A 17,725-nucleotide genomic window follows, 5' to 3' on the forward strand; every position below is an offset into this window, starting at 1 on the left:
CAATATCACGAACGTTAATAAGGCACAAACCACAGTTGCTCTAAACTTCACAGCTATAGTATGAAGGGTTTCAGATATTCCTATTTAAATGCAATTTTGATCTTAACCAGCAGAGAGCAGGGATATACTCAAGTCAATGTATTAAAACATTCTGAAAGATGGCCTTATTGACTGCCTCAGTATTCTTTCCCCACCCAATAAGAAGGAATATTTAAACCAGTTTTATCCTGAAGGTCAATAAAACTGTTCTCTGGTGAGTCCACATAATAAAAAAATTCCATCATCAAAATCTTCTGTTGAAAAACTACTTGTCTCTAATTCCCAGAAACTGGAAAGTACAGCCCACTGGAAAAATCATTTATGCTGATCTGAAAGGTTGTTATCACACACTGGAAGGAGAATACGTAAAAGCCGCAGAGGCCAAATGTTCTGACCTTTGAGATGCCCCAGAATGTTCCTATACCCGTGACAGATACCTCCACCTGGCAGAGCTGGAAGGACAACTGTGCAGTATGACTTCCACCTGCGAGCTGCACCTGAACCAGTACAAAGTTCATATTGGGTCTAAATCCTAACACTGTGAGTCATTCCTGAAAATGAATAGGAACAGAAGCAGATCTTGTAAGAGTGAAGAAAGCCCACTGCTTCCGTGGCTCTGCCTTATTCCCATCTTGGGGTACAGGCTTTATCCCTAACCACTGCTCTGCACCTATTTGTTCTGCATTAATCACACTCAGCATCTTCTTAATTAGGAGAGAAAGGTTAAAAGGAGTTGGAAGACGTGCAGGGTTCTTTAGGCCCAAACGTATACATACAATTCACAGGCTTTATGTCCCAGCTTCCAAAAGGCCCCCAGTATGGGAATACGCCACGGGAGGAAGGCTGGCAGCAGACATTTGGATCTGGAGAACCATGTTTCTGCCTCCTCTAAAAAGCAAACACTTTGGTAGTAATTCAGTGGTATCTAGCGCCTTTCATCCAAAAACATCAAAGCATTATGCACACAATAATTAAGCCTCTCACAGACCACCATATATGAATTATTACTTTAAGCACTCCGCCACTGATGTATGAATGGTCCCAAAGCAAAGCAAAGAATCCTTTTTGGAAAAATGCCAAAGGATCCCAACTATCAGGTCTTTGTTTAAAATATCTTTTTCATGGTACAATTACTGGGGAATAGAAACAACATTTGATAAAACTATATGTTTTCTTTAAAAAGTTTCTTTTTCAGTAAAATTTTGTCTAGATAAAATGGAGCGACTTTGATCTTACTTGTCTTCTGTCAGTGGAATATAGCTGCAATACAGCAACGTGGAAAATAAGACAAAATAAAGAACTGCTTTGAAAAATACAGAAAAAATATTGGAACATTGTGATTGCTTTAAGATGTTGAGCCAGATATACCAACTGGTGATCTTGGTATTTGTTAGGGTGAGGATAGAACCAGTCAAGATTAGGCATGGGAAAAGAGAAATCAAAAATGTTTAACAGCAAACAGACAATTTACCCCAAAAGTAGTTCAATGTCTTACTTTTGAAGACTGCCATCTCATAAAAATTTATTGCGTTCTTTGATTGAGTTTCATTCATGAAATGGAACTAATTCTGTTTACTTGGCATTGTATAAGTAATCGATTCCATTATATTTAGACAGGTGTAAAACTGGGAAAAATGAGATGAGGAGGCTTCGGGACTTCAAGCCTGAATGCAGACTGTAAAAGATTTTCTCTCTGAGCCTTGTTTATATCATTAGTGGTACTGCTATTTTCAAAACCACAGCACATAAAAGCCTTTCTCACAGATCTGAATTCCATTGTGCTGGGTTCTGGGTACAAATGCAGAACAAACCAGCAACCTCCCCAAAAGCTTGGTTCTCTATTCCCAGGGCCATTCATACCCGTAACTTCCACAAACATGAAAGAGCACTCACAAACTGTACAATTCAGGAACTGGAAACCAATAAACGCATGTTTTCTTTTATGTTTGGGGACTTGGGAATGCTCATGGCTGGGAACAATTGGGCATCATTTTCCCAATTCAGGAACAACTGAATCGCATACAAAGCAATACTGCACCAAAAACAGCTATGACCTGCAGAAAAGAAGTGCTGTTCACAAAGTAGGCACAATCAGTCCTTAAGTGCAAAACATTTGGATTAAAATTGCATGTCTTTCATTTCTAACCAATTAAAGAGGGGTCTTGCGAAATACTGTTAGGGACCTGATATTTCTTGTCCACAAAGATGATGACTGAAGTGTCCCAAGGACACAGAAAAAAATGGCAGGGTTTATGATCAAAATTCTGACTTCTTTAACTATTTACCCCTTTTAATTTTTCTTACAAAATAAACTATTGGATCAATGAAAATGTGATGAGTGAATAAAAGCATCAAAAGCTCTTTCCACTCCTCTGAAGTGTACAAAAATGGAACTAAACCTTAATCTGAATGAACATAGCAGAATGTCCAAGGATACAATCAATAAAGAATAAATTATGCCAGCTTGTGCACAGATAAATTCAGTCTAACCACCTTTCTATCTCCTTTGAAGAAGGGAGTAGTTTCTTAATATATTACCTTTCTAAAGTCTGTTAGGGATAAAAAGAACCTCTGGTACAATAATATGTGAAAGAGATTGAGATAGAGCTACATGGTCCTACCATCAACCTGATTATTTGCTTCATTGCAAAGCATCACATCTTTAGTTCTGTCATTGATTTGAGGCTTTCAAATCATTTCGTGATCTTCCTTTGCTCTAAGCGTTCCAACACTTCGCAGAGATTCATTTTAGATCATCCTCGGTCATTTGACACACTTTAGTGCTCTGCTACTCACGTAGAACTTGATGTACACATAAAATAAGAGATGTCATCAGGGCTGTGTAATCCATTTGATTCTCTTGAAACTGTATCTTTCATATAAATTCATCTCTGCAATAATAGCGAAGCTTTACCCTTGTCTTGTGAAAATCTCTCTAATCTCTCAGCAGCCTCAGGGAGCTTGAAATATACAGAAGGAAACCAAAATATATTCTACTATTATAAAAGCAAAGCACCACAAACATTTTGTTACCAGCAAAATAAGAATCACTTCTAGGGCTATGCTGCAGAAAATAATAACTTGTTTACAAAGTTTGTTTACTGCAAGGAATAGAAATCTTACCTTTTCTTTCCTTTTTTGATAACTTGCCAAGTTAAATTAACTGCCACAGACACATTCAGAAAAAAGGTAATCTCATATTACTTATTTTATTTATAACCTTACATTTTAGACAACAATAGAAAGCTGTAGGCACCCTGACAATTATTTAAACTTACAATCTATAATTGCTCAGGAGCAAAAAAATAATTACATTCAAATAACAAGCCAATTCAACAAGCAGCCCTTTAGTCCTCTTTCCCCCAGCTCCGCAGAAACATACCCTTCACCCTTTTCCAATACAAGCCCAAACTAATAAATGCCTTCTAAGTGTACCTAGAAGATCATTAAAATTAATCTATTTTGAATCACAGCTGTCCTTAATGGAAACACAGAATTTCCAAGAGTTATTTTCTCATCTGTTAGTAGCCAATATAATTATGGCACGTTCTCACTTGCAAAAGAGAATAACCCTTTCCTATCCAGCCCCCCAAAAAAGACAATTACTCAAGAAAATGCCAAAGAAGATTGGTATAGAAAAACCAATTTCTATCCAGAAGAACAGACAGAGACCAAATAGATATATGCTTAGTCATTTACCATTTATGCACATTTGACGTGCGCTCATTCCCCAAACCATGTTATGTCGCTGTTGAAAATAAAGTGACTATAACAAACGCTGAGGCAGAGCGTCCGCGCTGCGCTGAGGACTGGGCAAAGGCATTGCAATTAGGCACAGCGAAGACCATGACCCGCTTGCTTGCCAGCCCCGTGGTTTTCTTAGATATCTTCTAACCACCCTGTGCTCTCTGGAGTGGCTGGCAGGACGTAAAGCTGGAGGGCATCACCAGGTATACAGCCTCCGGCTGCTTTCAGGGCTGTAGTAGCACGCTCTTGCTTAAATAAAAAGCCTCTCCAACCTTGAAGCTGGCTTTTGGGAGCCCCTCATAATATGCTATAGACGTATATAATATATCTATAATGCACTGTCATTTGTTAAAAAGCACCATGGCGGCCGCACAGCAGCCATCTAAGGTGGAAATTCCCATCTTTACCGTGAAGTTGGATATGGCCATTGTATAGCAACTCTGCAACCAAGCAAAGCTACGCTTACTTTGTAGGCAGCAGAAATATTCTTTCTTCACAGGTTTTGAATCAGCATTTTTTAACGTATTTTTTTACAAGCAATGAAGTATGCATTACTTATGATTGCATTTCAGAATAATGCAGCAGTAAAAAGCAACTGACAAGTCTGAGATGCAACAGAGCAAACACTGATGCAGATAATAAACTAGCTTATGCAAACCACAGTCAGAGGTGCTTGTATGGATGTATTTGGGATAACGGTAGCTATCCAGCCAGGCTTGGATAACTCGGGTACCACAGTCACAGAGGCAGAGCGGTGCTGCCCCAGCGTGGAAGCAGTAAGAGGTCCCTCCATGCCTTCAGCCCACCTGCTGCCCAAGCGCAGAGTCACAGACACCTCTTACATCCATGACAAGCCAGACATGCACCCAGAAAGAGCTGCTGCCTATTTTACAGCAGTCACTGTGCAATCAGTCATTTTGCCTCCTTTGGCGTTTTGGGGTTTTTTCTGACATACAACTTCAAAGCAGGTTAGGTGTGACTACTAGAATACGTATCAAGTTTGCAAAACTTGCCCCAAACTTGTCCAGCAGAAAAAGATTCCCATGCATCTTTAATTTATTATTTCTCATTGCAAATCTTTCTCAATAGTGGGCTAATGACAGCTGTGGCTTGCATCTGCATGGTTTTCAACACCATTTTCAACAATGATTACTGCATTTTCAAATCAGCACACAGGTTCAAGCTATGTGACTCCCCACAGTTTTAATTAATTAATAATGGAAAAGCAAAGTGATATGATAGGTGATATACGCACATGATATATGTGACTTATGACATACAGTATACAGTACACAGTATAAGAGGGATTCATCTCACAGCTGACAACAGCAGGCACTCGGGGGAGAGTAAGAAAGTGACAAATACACACAGTGTTTGCCAGTACTACAGTCCTACTCTCTGACTTTTGCAGGATTTCCTGAGGCTGCTGTGGTTTGAATAACTCTCAGTGGATCTCTCTTCCAGCTATTTCTCCTGGCCCCATTTCAACCTGAGAAATCTTCTGTATGCAGAAAATCCTTTGGCAAGGGGACCAATAGTCTTTCATTTTATTCCAGCTCTTTCTGATATATTTTGAAACTGGCTCCCACTTGCATCCTTCCTCTGGCCTGTTTCTTACAAGAGGAAATATTCTGCAAAATCAGTTCCCTTTTGCATTCCCTGCACCCCTCGGTACTCTGTAGAGCTCTCTTGCACCCCGTTATCTCTTTTTCACACTGAATAGTTCCAGTGTACCATGTTGCTCCTTGCATAGAAGATACCCCACACCTTTTTTGCCCCCTGAGCTTTTTTCAGTTCTGCTAGATCTCTTTTGACCTAGGCAGCGCAGAAATGCATACAGTATTCACCACATGGAAAACCCATGGGCTTGTATGTCGGCATGATGATGATTCCTGTTTTGTTCTCTTTTCCTTTCCTGTTCAACTTTCCAACAACAGGCATCGACATGGAAAGGAACTGCATGCTTAGGCAACAGTTAAAATCCATATATTTACCCTCCTCCTAAAACCATGTATAAGAAGGGGTCTGGGGGCCAAGTGTGACTGATGGAGTCACCGGTGAAGTGCCCCAGACTCACAGCAGGCTGCAGCCTGGGAGAAGGCAACCAGCTGAGATCTGAGATGCTCTTACAGCCTCGGGTTCTAAACAACCTAGCACTTCTGTAAGCTCCAGCACATGCTCCAAAAACATTCTGGATCCACACAGTACCCTGAATTCTTAGGAAATGATTTGTATAGAGTTAGTAAGTCTGTTAAAGCAACAAAATTGCCACAAGGCTCCAAACATCTTTGCTTTACCCTTGGGTTTGGTCTACGGCACTGTAAAGCACAAATAATTGTAATCTGGAACAGACACCTGGAGGGGACCAAGATTAGTTTTAGAATAAGGGAAGGGGCAGTATTTTAACTGAAGATTTAAAAAATTCAGTATAAAGGTCCCTTATAAAAATATACATTTTGGCCCTGTCACATGCACCGAGGAAAGGGTGACCTATTCATAAGTCTGTTGATGAAAGCAAAAAGAAATGACACAGAACATCTTGACCAGCAAGAGGAAATCCATACTAAAAGTCTCCACTTAACACACAGTCTTCTTTGTCTGAAGGTACACTCCTAGTTAGGAGTCAGGAGTAGTCACAAACTCTTCACAGATGCTGGATTCTCACACTACAGTCAGCTCCAGCTGGCTGGCTATGTCTGTACCACCGGTGGTTCATGGCCTGGCTTCCTTTATCATCCTAAACTGCTGTTCCCTGGTTTTGGAATTTAGCATGGCCTGAGAGCTCGGAAATTTAAGAAAAGCTAAAGCTCGAACATGGGAAACATGTTCAACAACTCTGTCCTTCTCTTTACCATGCAAAACACATCCCACCTGTGGCACTAAGGCATAATTAGTGTTGCACGTATGTGTGCACATACATTTTCTCAGTTTAGTGTTTTGTTTCAAATTAGTGTCAGTCTGTCAAGCATAAGACAAGGGTGGGGGCTGCATGCATTGGGGCATGGCGTGAGAGCACATCAGGACGTTTGAGGACACAAGGCTGCCAGGAGAATATCGGGGGACAGTATAGAGCAGAGTGAAAATTCACGTCGTTCTAAAGCGTGATCAGAAGGAGCAGTACCCAGGGAGAACTATTCCCAGAGCCACGTGCAGGTTTCATCTCAAAGGGAACCAATTGGTTCTGTCCAGAAGACAGCCTGGGACTAAAGCAGTATGCATACAGTAAGGGGGAAAAAAAAGAGAAGAACCCAGGTGTGCATTTCTGTAGTAGACTAGAAATAACCACTACAGCCAAGCAGCACACTTCACAATGGTTGGAACAGGGACTGTGTTCCCTACCAAAAGTCCTCCTACATCTAAAAAACATACCAGATCTTTAAGGAAGCAGCACAGCAAAATGATCGTGGGTTTATTGGTCTCCAGAAAGCAAAGAAATTGATAATCTCTTTATCTACCACAGGGACAAAAACTATCACACTTGATGAGTCTGAGTATAACCATTTTGAAGCTTAAACCCCTACATTTGTCCTCTTGGATTGTCAGGCACATTCCACTGAACAACACTGAGTTACTCCCACCCTGCTGTGCAGTTGGACTGTGTATTATTGTCAAGGTTTGTCTGGAGCCTTGGGTCATATGGAGCTAGTATAAATTAAGAGACAAAAGGCAGTGCTAATAACATACCAGAGAGTGATACAGCAACATTCAACCACATCAGATTTTCCATCCCAGAAGGATGAGTCAGTAAAAGCTGGATGCCCATTAGCCTGAGCCTGCAGCAAGGCTCCAAGTACACCTTTGGATCCACAGAAAGACACCTTGCCCTTTCTGCAACTACACGTCTTTAGACAGCGTACCTAATTACAAATACATCTCAGCATTTCACCCAAGTTATATCCTTTCGACTTGAATGCGTGACTGCTGCTACATAATTCATAACATGATTCTCAATAATTTTCAGTCAAGGTTCAAGCAGAAATGTGTCACATTAGGATTATATTATTTATGAGCATAATGTTGGATTTAAGCCAATGACACACCAATAAATTTTATCTCAAAGCCTGACATATCGCATGCTGTTTTCCCTGGCTCACAAACAAATAACTACGGCTGTTTCAAAATTACTTACAGTTCAATTCAAATCAGAATTTTTTTGTGATTAGTTCTTATCTTACTTGAGAAAATGATCATATTATTTCCTTCTTGTAGATGCTGAAGTGTATTTTTTCCTTCATTTCTGAAGTGTGTCTTGCACAGAGAGCCAGGTCAGGCGGTATTCTAGAAGAAATACCTGGAATGAAATGCTGCTGAATCTCTTAAAGGGTGGAGTTTTCACTCTCTTCTAAAGACAAAAGACACGTGTCTGTCACCCAGAAAAAGCAGACAGCCTGTACCAGCCAGCATAGATTGCCATCGAAAATACTCTAATGATGTAGGCATTACTTTAAATACAAGGGTAAATGATGTACCTGGCATATACTGGGACACAAGGGATCCTGCGAGAAATGCTCTAGAACGAATTCTTCCCAGCTAACCTCAGGCACTTGAAATAGAGACCTCTCGGGTGTGTTTCAGCACACAGACTTGAACAACTACATTTAGATGTCTACAAATAGGTGTTCACATGTGACAAAAGGTGTCCAAGCTTCCACGACGGTCAGTGGAGGTCCAGGGTTCAGTACTGATTCGTAAATAAAGGCATCTGGTGTCATCTGAGATGCCTTATGCAGCAATTTTGCACAGGACCGGCATAAGAGTGGCACATACAAACAAAGGTAGATCTGTGTCCTTGGAAACTGGAGATCAAGGACAATTTCACATAACATGTTACACTTAGATTTATCTGCACATGGAATTCCTAAACAAAGATTTCTAATACCATTTGGGACATCCTACATAAACCTATCTGGCTTTCATCTCCTAGTTCAGAAGACTATGGATCTCCTGTGAGACCTTTATCATCCCTGCCAGACCCCTGTGGGCATCTCAAATGCCCCAGGACACCTCAAATGGCATAGAACATTTGCAACATATTTATGCAAACTAACCAGTTCCCCCCCAGCCTAAGCTAGTTGTTTAGCTAGTGTCTGACAGAACAAGGCACCTACAGAGAGGGTGATTTATTCCTGAGGCAGCTGTTACGAACTGACCTCCAACTGGGTTTTCTCTAACTAGAGATAAAGTCTTGAAGACCACTTTAGATTACATACCTAAAATCTACCGAGATTAATTCCAGCCTGATGAGCTGAAAGCACCAACGAGATCAATATAAAGATTCTGGTTGACTCCCACAAGCTTCAGGAGCATTTCAGAGCAAGTATTTTAAAAGCAGATGGAAATTTTTTTCTCTTCGATTTTAAGCAAGGTATCTAATGATACATTTTTTGAGATCACCAATAACTTCATCAGGTGATAAAAACTCCTGCAAATCAGGGAAATCACTCTAAATTATCCCAAACCAAATAACACAATAATAAGTAATTCACATTTTTAATATGGATTTTCGCTCAGTGTCACATCCATAAATCCATTAGGATCTGTGTGATGCACTGACGATACTTTGTAAATGTCACAGTATGTCTAGAATTATCAAAACAACACAATTTTATCCCTCCAAAAACCTCCTTACATATTTTTTCTCTGCTGTTGTAATGACTGACAATTAGCATCACATTTTTCGTGGCTGAATAGAATAAATCATCACCGTTCTGTATGTTTTATGTTATGCCACCATGCTCTGTGCTTTATTAACAGGAACCAAAGGATAAATGCTGATGGTAAATGTGTATATGTGTATATCCCAGCACATAAATACACACACACATACACACATATATCTCCTGCAAAGCAGCATAAATCTGACGAGGGCAGCCTCTAGTCATTAACAGGATAATTTACTTCTATTTCAAACTTAAACCAACTCAGAATGATGCCAAGCATATGTTCATCCTAGTCACTGATATATCCCTATTTAACATTGGCAAGAAATTACTTCTCTGCAAGGCTTCTGCATTGCTAAAGTAATCTAGGTGCTCTTGCTGGCTTTTCACAAAGAAAAAAAAATGTATTCCTGCTGTTGGAGATCACTGAGCCTTATCCCAAAACCCATGAAAATTAACTGTGTCTCCTACTCATTTCAGTGGAGAAGTCCCAAAAACATAACTAAATGGCTGTTTAAAGGTGAATGATGTTGATTGAAAAGCTGCAATCTGATTTGCTTTAAAAAACCTCCGAATCTTTGCTAATGTGCAATACAAAGTCTAAGTGGGAATCCACACAAAGCTAAATTCTTCATTGCCTCAAGAAAGCTAAATTAACAGAAACAAATCCCTGATGGAGAAGGACATATATTGTGTCTGAAGGCAACATCACTTTAGTTTTCAGAAGCAGAAAGAAAAAGAGATGTGGATCCTTTGAAATAAAAGAATGTTATGAAGGGTTGTGCTGATCAAGGACAGCTTTGACTTTGCATTAGGGATATTTTATTGTCCCTTCTTAGTGTTTATAAATGTCAGGAAATGTCCTTGGCAAAGACCAAGCAGACTGTAGCACTTTGTATTTATCTGGGTCCATCTCGCAGGGCACTCTGCCATTTACACTACCACAAAGTTGATGCATGATGTTACTGAATCAGATCACCAGCATTTAATGCATAATGCCTACGATACACTATATGACAAGAGAAACTGAAGATTATGATTTTTATTTTTAAAAGGTCCCAGAATTACGTTTATTTCTCTTTGTCACCTTATTTTATCACTGGCTTAGGGGAAAATTTTCAGGTCAGGGCTTCCCTGGTAAGACTGGTACATCCTCAACAGAGAATGGTCCCTGGCCATCGCTTAGAGCTGACATAGCCCCCAAAGGTTTGACCAGCAAACCACAGCATCATACTTCAGGCAAGATTATGAGGAAGATGTTTAGGCAGTGGTGGCAACAAGCTGAACCAGGACCAGATAGCACAGGCAGGGAGTGGGTTGGTGCTTAGTTCTCTGGAGAAGGCAACAAAAAGACACTGGCCGTAAGTCAGTGTCTGGAAGATACAAAAAGAAAATGGGAAATAAAGCTATATTTCTCCAATAAACATACAGCAAAGGTAAGACTAGGAACATGATTTGGTTTAGGGATGGATCAATCTCTTTTTGTTATGCAATTTCTTCACAGGTTTGTTTTCTCATTCCAGAACGGCAGAAAGTTCTGTGTCCATTTTTACACCACCGCATGAAGACAGGACAGCATTCATGCTTCAGTGCTTTACAAATCCAGCTGATGAGAACACCTCCGTCCCGTTTCCAACATGCTAAAGGAGAATTAGCATGAGAAATGCGAATACCTTCTGGAAGATGTTCCCTCTGGCTCTCAATTCTTCCACAGTGTGAACCTTGTAACATCTGGTAATATTGCTGTAGATGTTTCTCCTCCAATTTGGGTCACAGCACACACACCTGTTTCAACATCAGGAAGTTTTACATTCTCCTCAGACAGAGATATAATATCTTCTGACATGTAGCATGGTTTAAAGTTTTCTTCCTTTTCTTTGAGCAACAGAGAAAATTTGTTTGTTCAGTCTTCACTGTCTACAAAAAAAGTACTTCTCTTGGGTCCAAACTTTGTTTCCCATTATCTCCTTTTCCTGATGAAAAGAACAGAGCTCATCATGAAAACATAGTAGCTAAAAACTGTCGGACCAAAGGACTTCTTAACACCTTTCTTACCAGACACGGCCACTACTAGCTGTTTTAGGAATGAGTCAAAGAACCTCTAGATAGGAGTGAACCCTTCTTAAACATATCATCCCACTTTCAAATTAAATTCTCCTTTAGTTTAAAAGTTGCCCTGATTAAGCCTTTTTTAGAAAGAGTTGAACCTCCCAAGAGCAGGTCCTGCTTGAGGAGCTCAGCTTTCCAGCAAGCTGCAGAGGTATCACGTGACGCTGCAGCGCCAAGGAAGCTGAAGAGGCCACACGCACAGGCTCAGAAACCCTCGTGCTGATCGGACAGTCCTGGTGTAATCCTGTTTCAGTTTTTAAATAACCACTGGAAGCAGTGGGAATTGTGGGAATGCACAGGGTACACCTGAATCTCATAAGCAGGACATAATAACTCCGGCAAAGAACAATAATACGGCTCTATAGAATTACTGGAACATGCCGCTGTCTAGTAAGTGCAGAGCAGAAGGTGACCAAGCTTGGATGTGTCTGCCAACTCAGAAATGTCTGTAATTAGATCTTATCCGTTACTTAACATCCTACTTATGTCTATATTTTGTTTACATCAAGAAACCAATTATCCCATTACTAGCCAGTATATGTCAAGTAAATAAAACACAATTTAGTCCCATATTTTAGAAGTGTTATAATTACAAATCTGAACTATTGCCAGATTTTACTAAAGGTAGATAAGAGCCCTTCTTGGAACACACCATATGCACAATGCTTCCTCTTAGAGCAATAAGGCACCATACAAAGCACAGTGAAAACACAGGTACTCTGGGGTAAACCAGAGTCTTGCAAAAGCAGCAGCTGATAAGAAAACTATGCAGTTAAAATTCAGAATTTCTGACCAGAAATATTTCTCAGCATAACACAGCAGTGCATTCACATCTGTTTAAAATATGCAAAGAATCAACGGTACTGATGGAAATACTAATTTATTGAAAGTTGCCTATGTTCTACAGCTTTGAAGCCTTTCTTTTCATTTTTTACACCTCTAGTCAAAAAACCCTAAATTGCTTCTTTTCAAAACATTGTCAACCCCCTAATATACATTCAAGTTTTGTCTTTTGGTTAGGTTTTTGGTTAGAATCAGTCACTACAGACAAAACAGTTTTAATTGAAAATATCTACAGCCATAAAACCAAGAAAACTTTCTGGAGAGGCATTTATTGAATAGCTGGTATGTTACCATCTACAACACGAACACCTAACATCTAGAGTTTCATCTGTTTCAGTCACTGAAGTTGGGAATACACCCCCCTCTTCACTTCAAGGGACACCATGATTTTTGTTATCGCATTCTACGGTGTCTCCAGTAAGGCTGTAAGCAGTGCCTGTGCACCTCCTGTGCTCTTAGTGCTTCAGTATTGCCTGGAAACTGGATTAGGACGTCACTGGATGGTTAACGTTAAAAGACCTCCATTAAAGAGTCATGCTCACCTGTGAAATCTAGCTTTTTCACCAGTGTAGAAACAAGGACACATCTCTTTATTCTAATGAACAATGCATCTTAGGCAGCTGAATGGTGCTAAACAGACAACGGGAGAATCTCAAGATCATTTTAAAAGCCTTTTGAAAACTCTGAGATTCCGCTATAAATGGAAGGGCAGCAGGAACAATGGCCTGTGTACGTTCACTCAGTACCTTGATCAAAACAAGAAGTCACAGCATAAAGTAAATAACGCAACATTAGCAAGAGCATCTTGAAGGAGGTTTTGCAAAAGATGGAGCTACATAATGCCATCTAACTGCATATTGCAAGCAGGTGACAGGATTACTGTTTACAACCCAGCGTTACATTTTATACTGTTATTTTCAGTGGTGAGTCTAAAACCGTCCAAGCAGTAGGAAAATTTTCTGCAAGTAGGCGATCTACAAAATCATATGGTTATTTAGCATCTTTTAGCTTTTGCAGATCTTTTCAATGATAGGGATTACTTCTTAGTAACTACTGCTCTTTGAGACTTGTCCCTGTGCAATCCCAATTAAAATTAAAAGACGTTTTCTGGAGAAGAGATGTAAGCAGCTCTCTCTTACTAAGGTGGAGTCAGAAAATCTCACAGCTCAGACTAGCTCAGTTTCTTCCCACTAGCTTACAGATTCCTAAAATACGAAGAACTTGCTGTTAACAGGAGTACACATGGATAGGATGAATAACAATCTGAGGAGAATTACTAATGGAATTACTGCAGTTTTTCCTTTCGTTCACATGGGGCCAGCAAACAAGGCCCCCTTGGAGGTAGCAAAAAACTGTAGCTCCATTTTTCTATAGCACATATCAGAATGGGGTGCCAATGCCAACAAATGACAACAATTATCATCAGAGTCATGTTTGTATACTGTTTTATTTCAGGTCTAATAGTAAACCTAATGTAGGTTTTCCATTTATTCACAGCACAGATGGCAGCAGCATGAGTTTTCACCACCTAGCCCAACATTTGTGATCAAATCTTGTGGAAGAATCTAGGGCAATCTAAAAATTATGGAAGTTACCAGGCTTGATACAAATATAACAGAGTTCCTCAGGAATGATTCAAAGTAGCCTGTTTAATAAGATTTTGTGCTCTTCTAATGAAATTCTGTAGGTAGGATATTACTTTCCATGAAATTTTACCAATCGTGTACTATCAGCAGTGATATAACCAACAGAAGCACTCACAGCAACACCCACCACAACCCCTGGAAAACTGATCTGACCATCACACAGGAAATAAAGGACGAGATTTAAAAATTTTTAAACAGTGAAGACAGTATCAATATCAGATTGTACCAGAACTCTCTGAACCTGCCTGCTGTACAAAATTCCAAGAGGAATCTCTACATCCATCTTAATTTTAAAACTCAAAAATAACACACAATCATTTTCCATTACCTCCAAAAAGTTTATCAAACAGTCTCTTGTTCCACCACTCCAATATATTTTTATGTTCCCCAAATCCACAGACGAGGGGACACTGGCAGAGAGACAATACAACTCTAAAGAAAACTTGAAGAAACCATGACAATAACTGAAGGGTGATACCCCCAAACCATTTCTCCTCTTCAACCACAGTAACTACAGAAACATTGGCTCCACAGGAAAGTTAATGCTTACTATGATTATTTGCAATTATCAATTGAAAAGATCATTTTTTGGAATGATAAATCAGTGCCCACGGATAACTTAGCTCTTTGCATTCCACATAGGAAGGCTAAATATTTCAGAGGTGAATACAGCTCTGTTTGAAAACAGAATAAAACCAACAAAGAATTACATTTTCACAGAAAATAGCATAGATACAATGAACTTAAATATCTTCTCTTTTACAAGTGGCCACCTTTCCAGCTCCGTTGGCACTCAACAAGAAGTCTACGAGACTATTCACAAAGTACAAAACAGCAGGTTTCATTTGAGGCATGTAAATGGTAACAACCCTGCAAGTACAGTAGATCCCAAGAGTTTGAGTTCCTTGCATAACTTGGAGTGCAGAAAATCATGGACCATCTTCAGAATTTTGTTGAAACTACAGAATGATCTTACAGGAATTATCATACATAAAAAGCCACAACTTCAGAATTTTGAAGGAACAAAATAAGGGTTTATATTTTCTGTTTGTATAACTCAGAAAAATACTTTCAGTGTATTTATTTGAGGGTATGGACATCTCCCAAAATGATCAGTGGCTTTTGCTGATTGTAGTGATTAGAAAATGGCAATAGCAGCCCAGATTCTAAACTCTAAGGACTCAGGCTGAAATGAAGAAATCTGGCATGCAGTAACACTATACAGCTTAGAGCTTTTATTTTAAAACTGATGTCTTACCAAATACAGCCATCTGTGTTCCCTCTGGGAAAGGTTCTACCGTTCTGTTTCCATTGACATGATGTTTATCTAGAAGGGGAAAAAAAAAAAAAGTCAAAATGTAATAGAATATATGCTTTGAATAAATCAATTGGGTTTTTTTTTTTTTCCTTACAGTTCTATTGAAACCTGAAGTCTGATTTCTGAAAGCTGACCTGTACAGTTCACTAATATCTGGAACCTCACACTCTCTGAGTCTGTTTTTCAAAAATACTGTCTACAAGTTCAAGGATATACAGCAGAGATGTATTTCAGTTTAGACACTGTTAAGATACTGTTAAGACAAGTCAGCTGCTACTAACGTGACACACACATACAGAGCAATATACAGTAGCAATCGCTGTCAAAAGTGGAGTACTCTTGAAAGCCACCTCCTCATGCAAGCAGAAAAATGAGGGAAATCACAGCTCTCCTTTGCTGCTAGGACATGTTGGTGCTCAGCTGCCAGCTTTTTTACATGACCAAGCATGAACTCTGTGTATTTTCTACACTAGTGGGGTAGGTTGACCTTGACTGGCTGCCAGGCGCCTACCCAGCTGCTCTCTCACTCCCCCCCATTAAGAGGTCGGGAGGAGAAAGCAAGATGGAAAAGCTCATGGGTCAACATAATATTCAGGGAGATTCCTTACCAATTACCATCACGGGCAGCCCAGACTTGACTCAGGGAAAATTAATTTAATTTATTGCCAATTAAACTGTGACTGGATAGTGAGAAACAAAGACAGATTCAAACACCACCTTCCCCCAACCTCCCCTTTTCCCCAGCTCGACTTCACTTGATTCCTGACTCTGACCTTCAGGCTCACAGGGCTGTTTCTCACAGGTTTTCCCTCACTCCTCACTGCCACACCACATTTTCCCCTTTCTTACATATATTTTGCCAGGGCCGCCACCAGCATCGCTTGGCAGGCTCAGCTGTGGCCTGTGGTGCGGCTACTGCCAAGCCAGCTGTGTCCAGCACTGGGCAGCCCCTGTCTCTTCCTCAACAGAGGCCACCCCTGCAACCCTCCCCCTACCCAAACCTGGACATTTACACCCAATACAACTAGCAATCCGGTCGCTAAAATGAATATTTAGCCAACACACTCTAATGCCACATCCATTCATCACAGACCATACCCAGCTTGCCCTTTACAGCAGGTACACCTCGGACTGTTTTAACACTGCTAAATGCTGCCACCCTTGGAAACCTCTGCAACAGACCAAACGTACCCACTCTCCTGTTAATCAGTGCTTAATCAAGAAGGGGAGAGGAGCACAAAATGTGAAAACAAACCCATCATGCAATTGTCCTCAGTGACTTGGAGCTGGCAGCCCCAGCACCTTCCAGCTCCCACCAGGTCTCTGCAATGGAGATGTTTTTCACACAGGACACTTACTCTACACTGCGGACAAACGTCTTCCATTTTCTTAGAAAACCTGAGGCATAACACCAATTTTGCAAAAGTAGACCCACTGCTTTCATGGAAACTGAAAAGTTGGTCCATTTGAGGATTACTTTAGCTAAACGGTGCTTTTCTAGCCGGTGTGACTACCCACTCTCAGGTGAAAGAGCATTTTTTGTACAGAACAGCTGGGAAATCTGGTCTGTGGAAGCAGACAGATAAGCTACACTATCACAAGCTGCGGCTTAAGACTTTAAGTTATATATCCTTGCACAAGTATACAGGAGGACATAAGACAGAACTCCTACACAAAGCATTTGCATAAAGGCCGAATCAAGGCTGAGACTTTCAATCTTAAGGAACACAAAGAATACAGAAAAGTGCAATATTCTGGCATTGCTGGTGCTCACAGGGATTATTTCTACATAATAAAGTAGCAGAAGCCTGGCTTTACTTCCCCCGTGACAAGATGGCTCCCAGGGGCTAGAAACTGCTCCGTTTCCAAACTAATATATTCTTCACATTCCAATGTACTTCTCTCTCATCCCAATGTATTTTCCTCAGCATAAAGAAAATCCTACTCCTTGTGATCATATAGGCTTATCACTATTGTATAATCAGGGTTGCATATATAACCTGGAAGGGTTGTATTTATAACCTGGAAAAAATCTCTCCAACCTCAAAAAAAAAATAAATAGAGAGATCCACAACAAAATACTCCCAGTCCTTTTCACTGGCATCCCCAAGTTCATTTCTTGATCTACTAAAATGCATTGTCAGCAATGGTGGAAAGAAAAAAAATTGCCTGAACTCAAAATACAGGTTTCTGTTCACAAAATAGTTTCTAGGGAGAAAGCCGAGAGGTTTTCTCAGTATGTGCATTATTTTACTTCCTGTAGTACAGAACCTGGTGAGGAATAAACCAGGGCAAATTAAGAACATGGGATTGCCTTGAAAATTCTCTGAAAGCAATATTTTTCATTAGCAGGGAGGCACAGC

The 17,725-nt window shown here is 40.1% G+C and overlaps 1 protein-coding gene across 2 annotated transcripts in view; it reads right to left on the minus strand.

Annotated features, from left to right (window-relative positions):
* MSRA (methionine sulfoxide reductase A) overlaps positions 1–17,725 on the minus strand; it is a 293,463-nt gene that overhangs the window by 160,525 nt on the left and 115,213 nt on the right. For both annotated transcript variants that reach the window (XM_055714952.1, XM_055714951.1), the window contains exon 2: positions 15,303–15,371. In XM_055714952.1, the coding sequence (XP_055570927.1) occupies positions 15,303–15,371 (69 nt within the window). The remainder of the gene's footprint in view (positions 1–15,302; positions 15,372–17,725) is intronic.

The sequence above is a fragment of the Falco cherrug genome, chromosome 6 (assembly GCF_023634085.1).
Source record: "Falco cherrug isolate bFalChe1 chromosome 6, bFalChe1.pri, whole genome shotgun sequence".
Lineage (NCBI taxonomy): Eukaryota > Metazoa > Chordata > Aves > Falconiformes > Falconidae > Falco > Falco cherrug.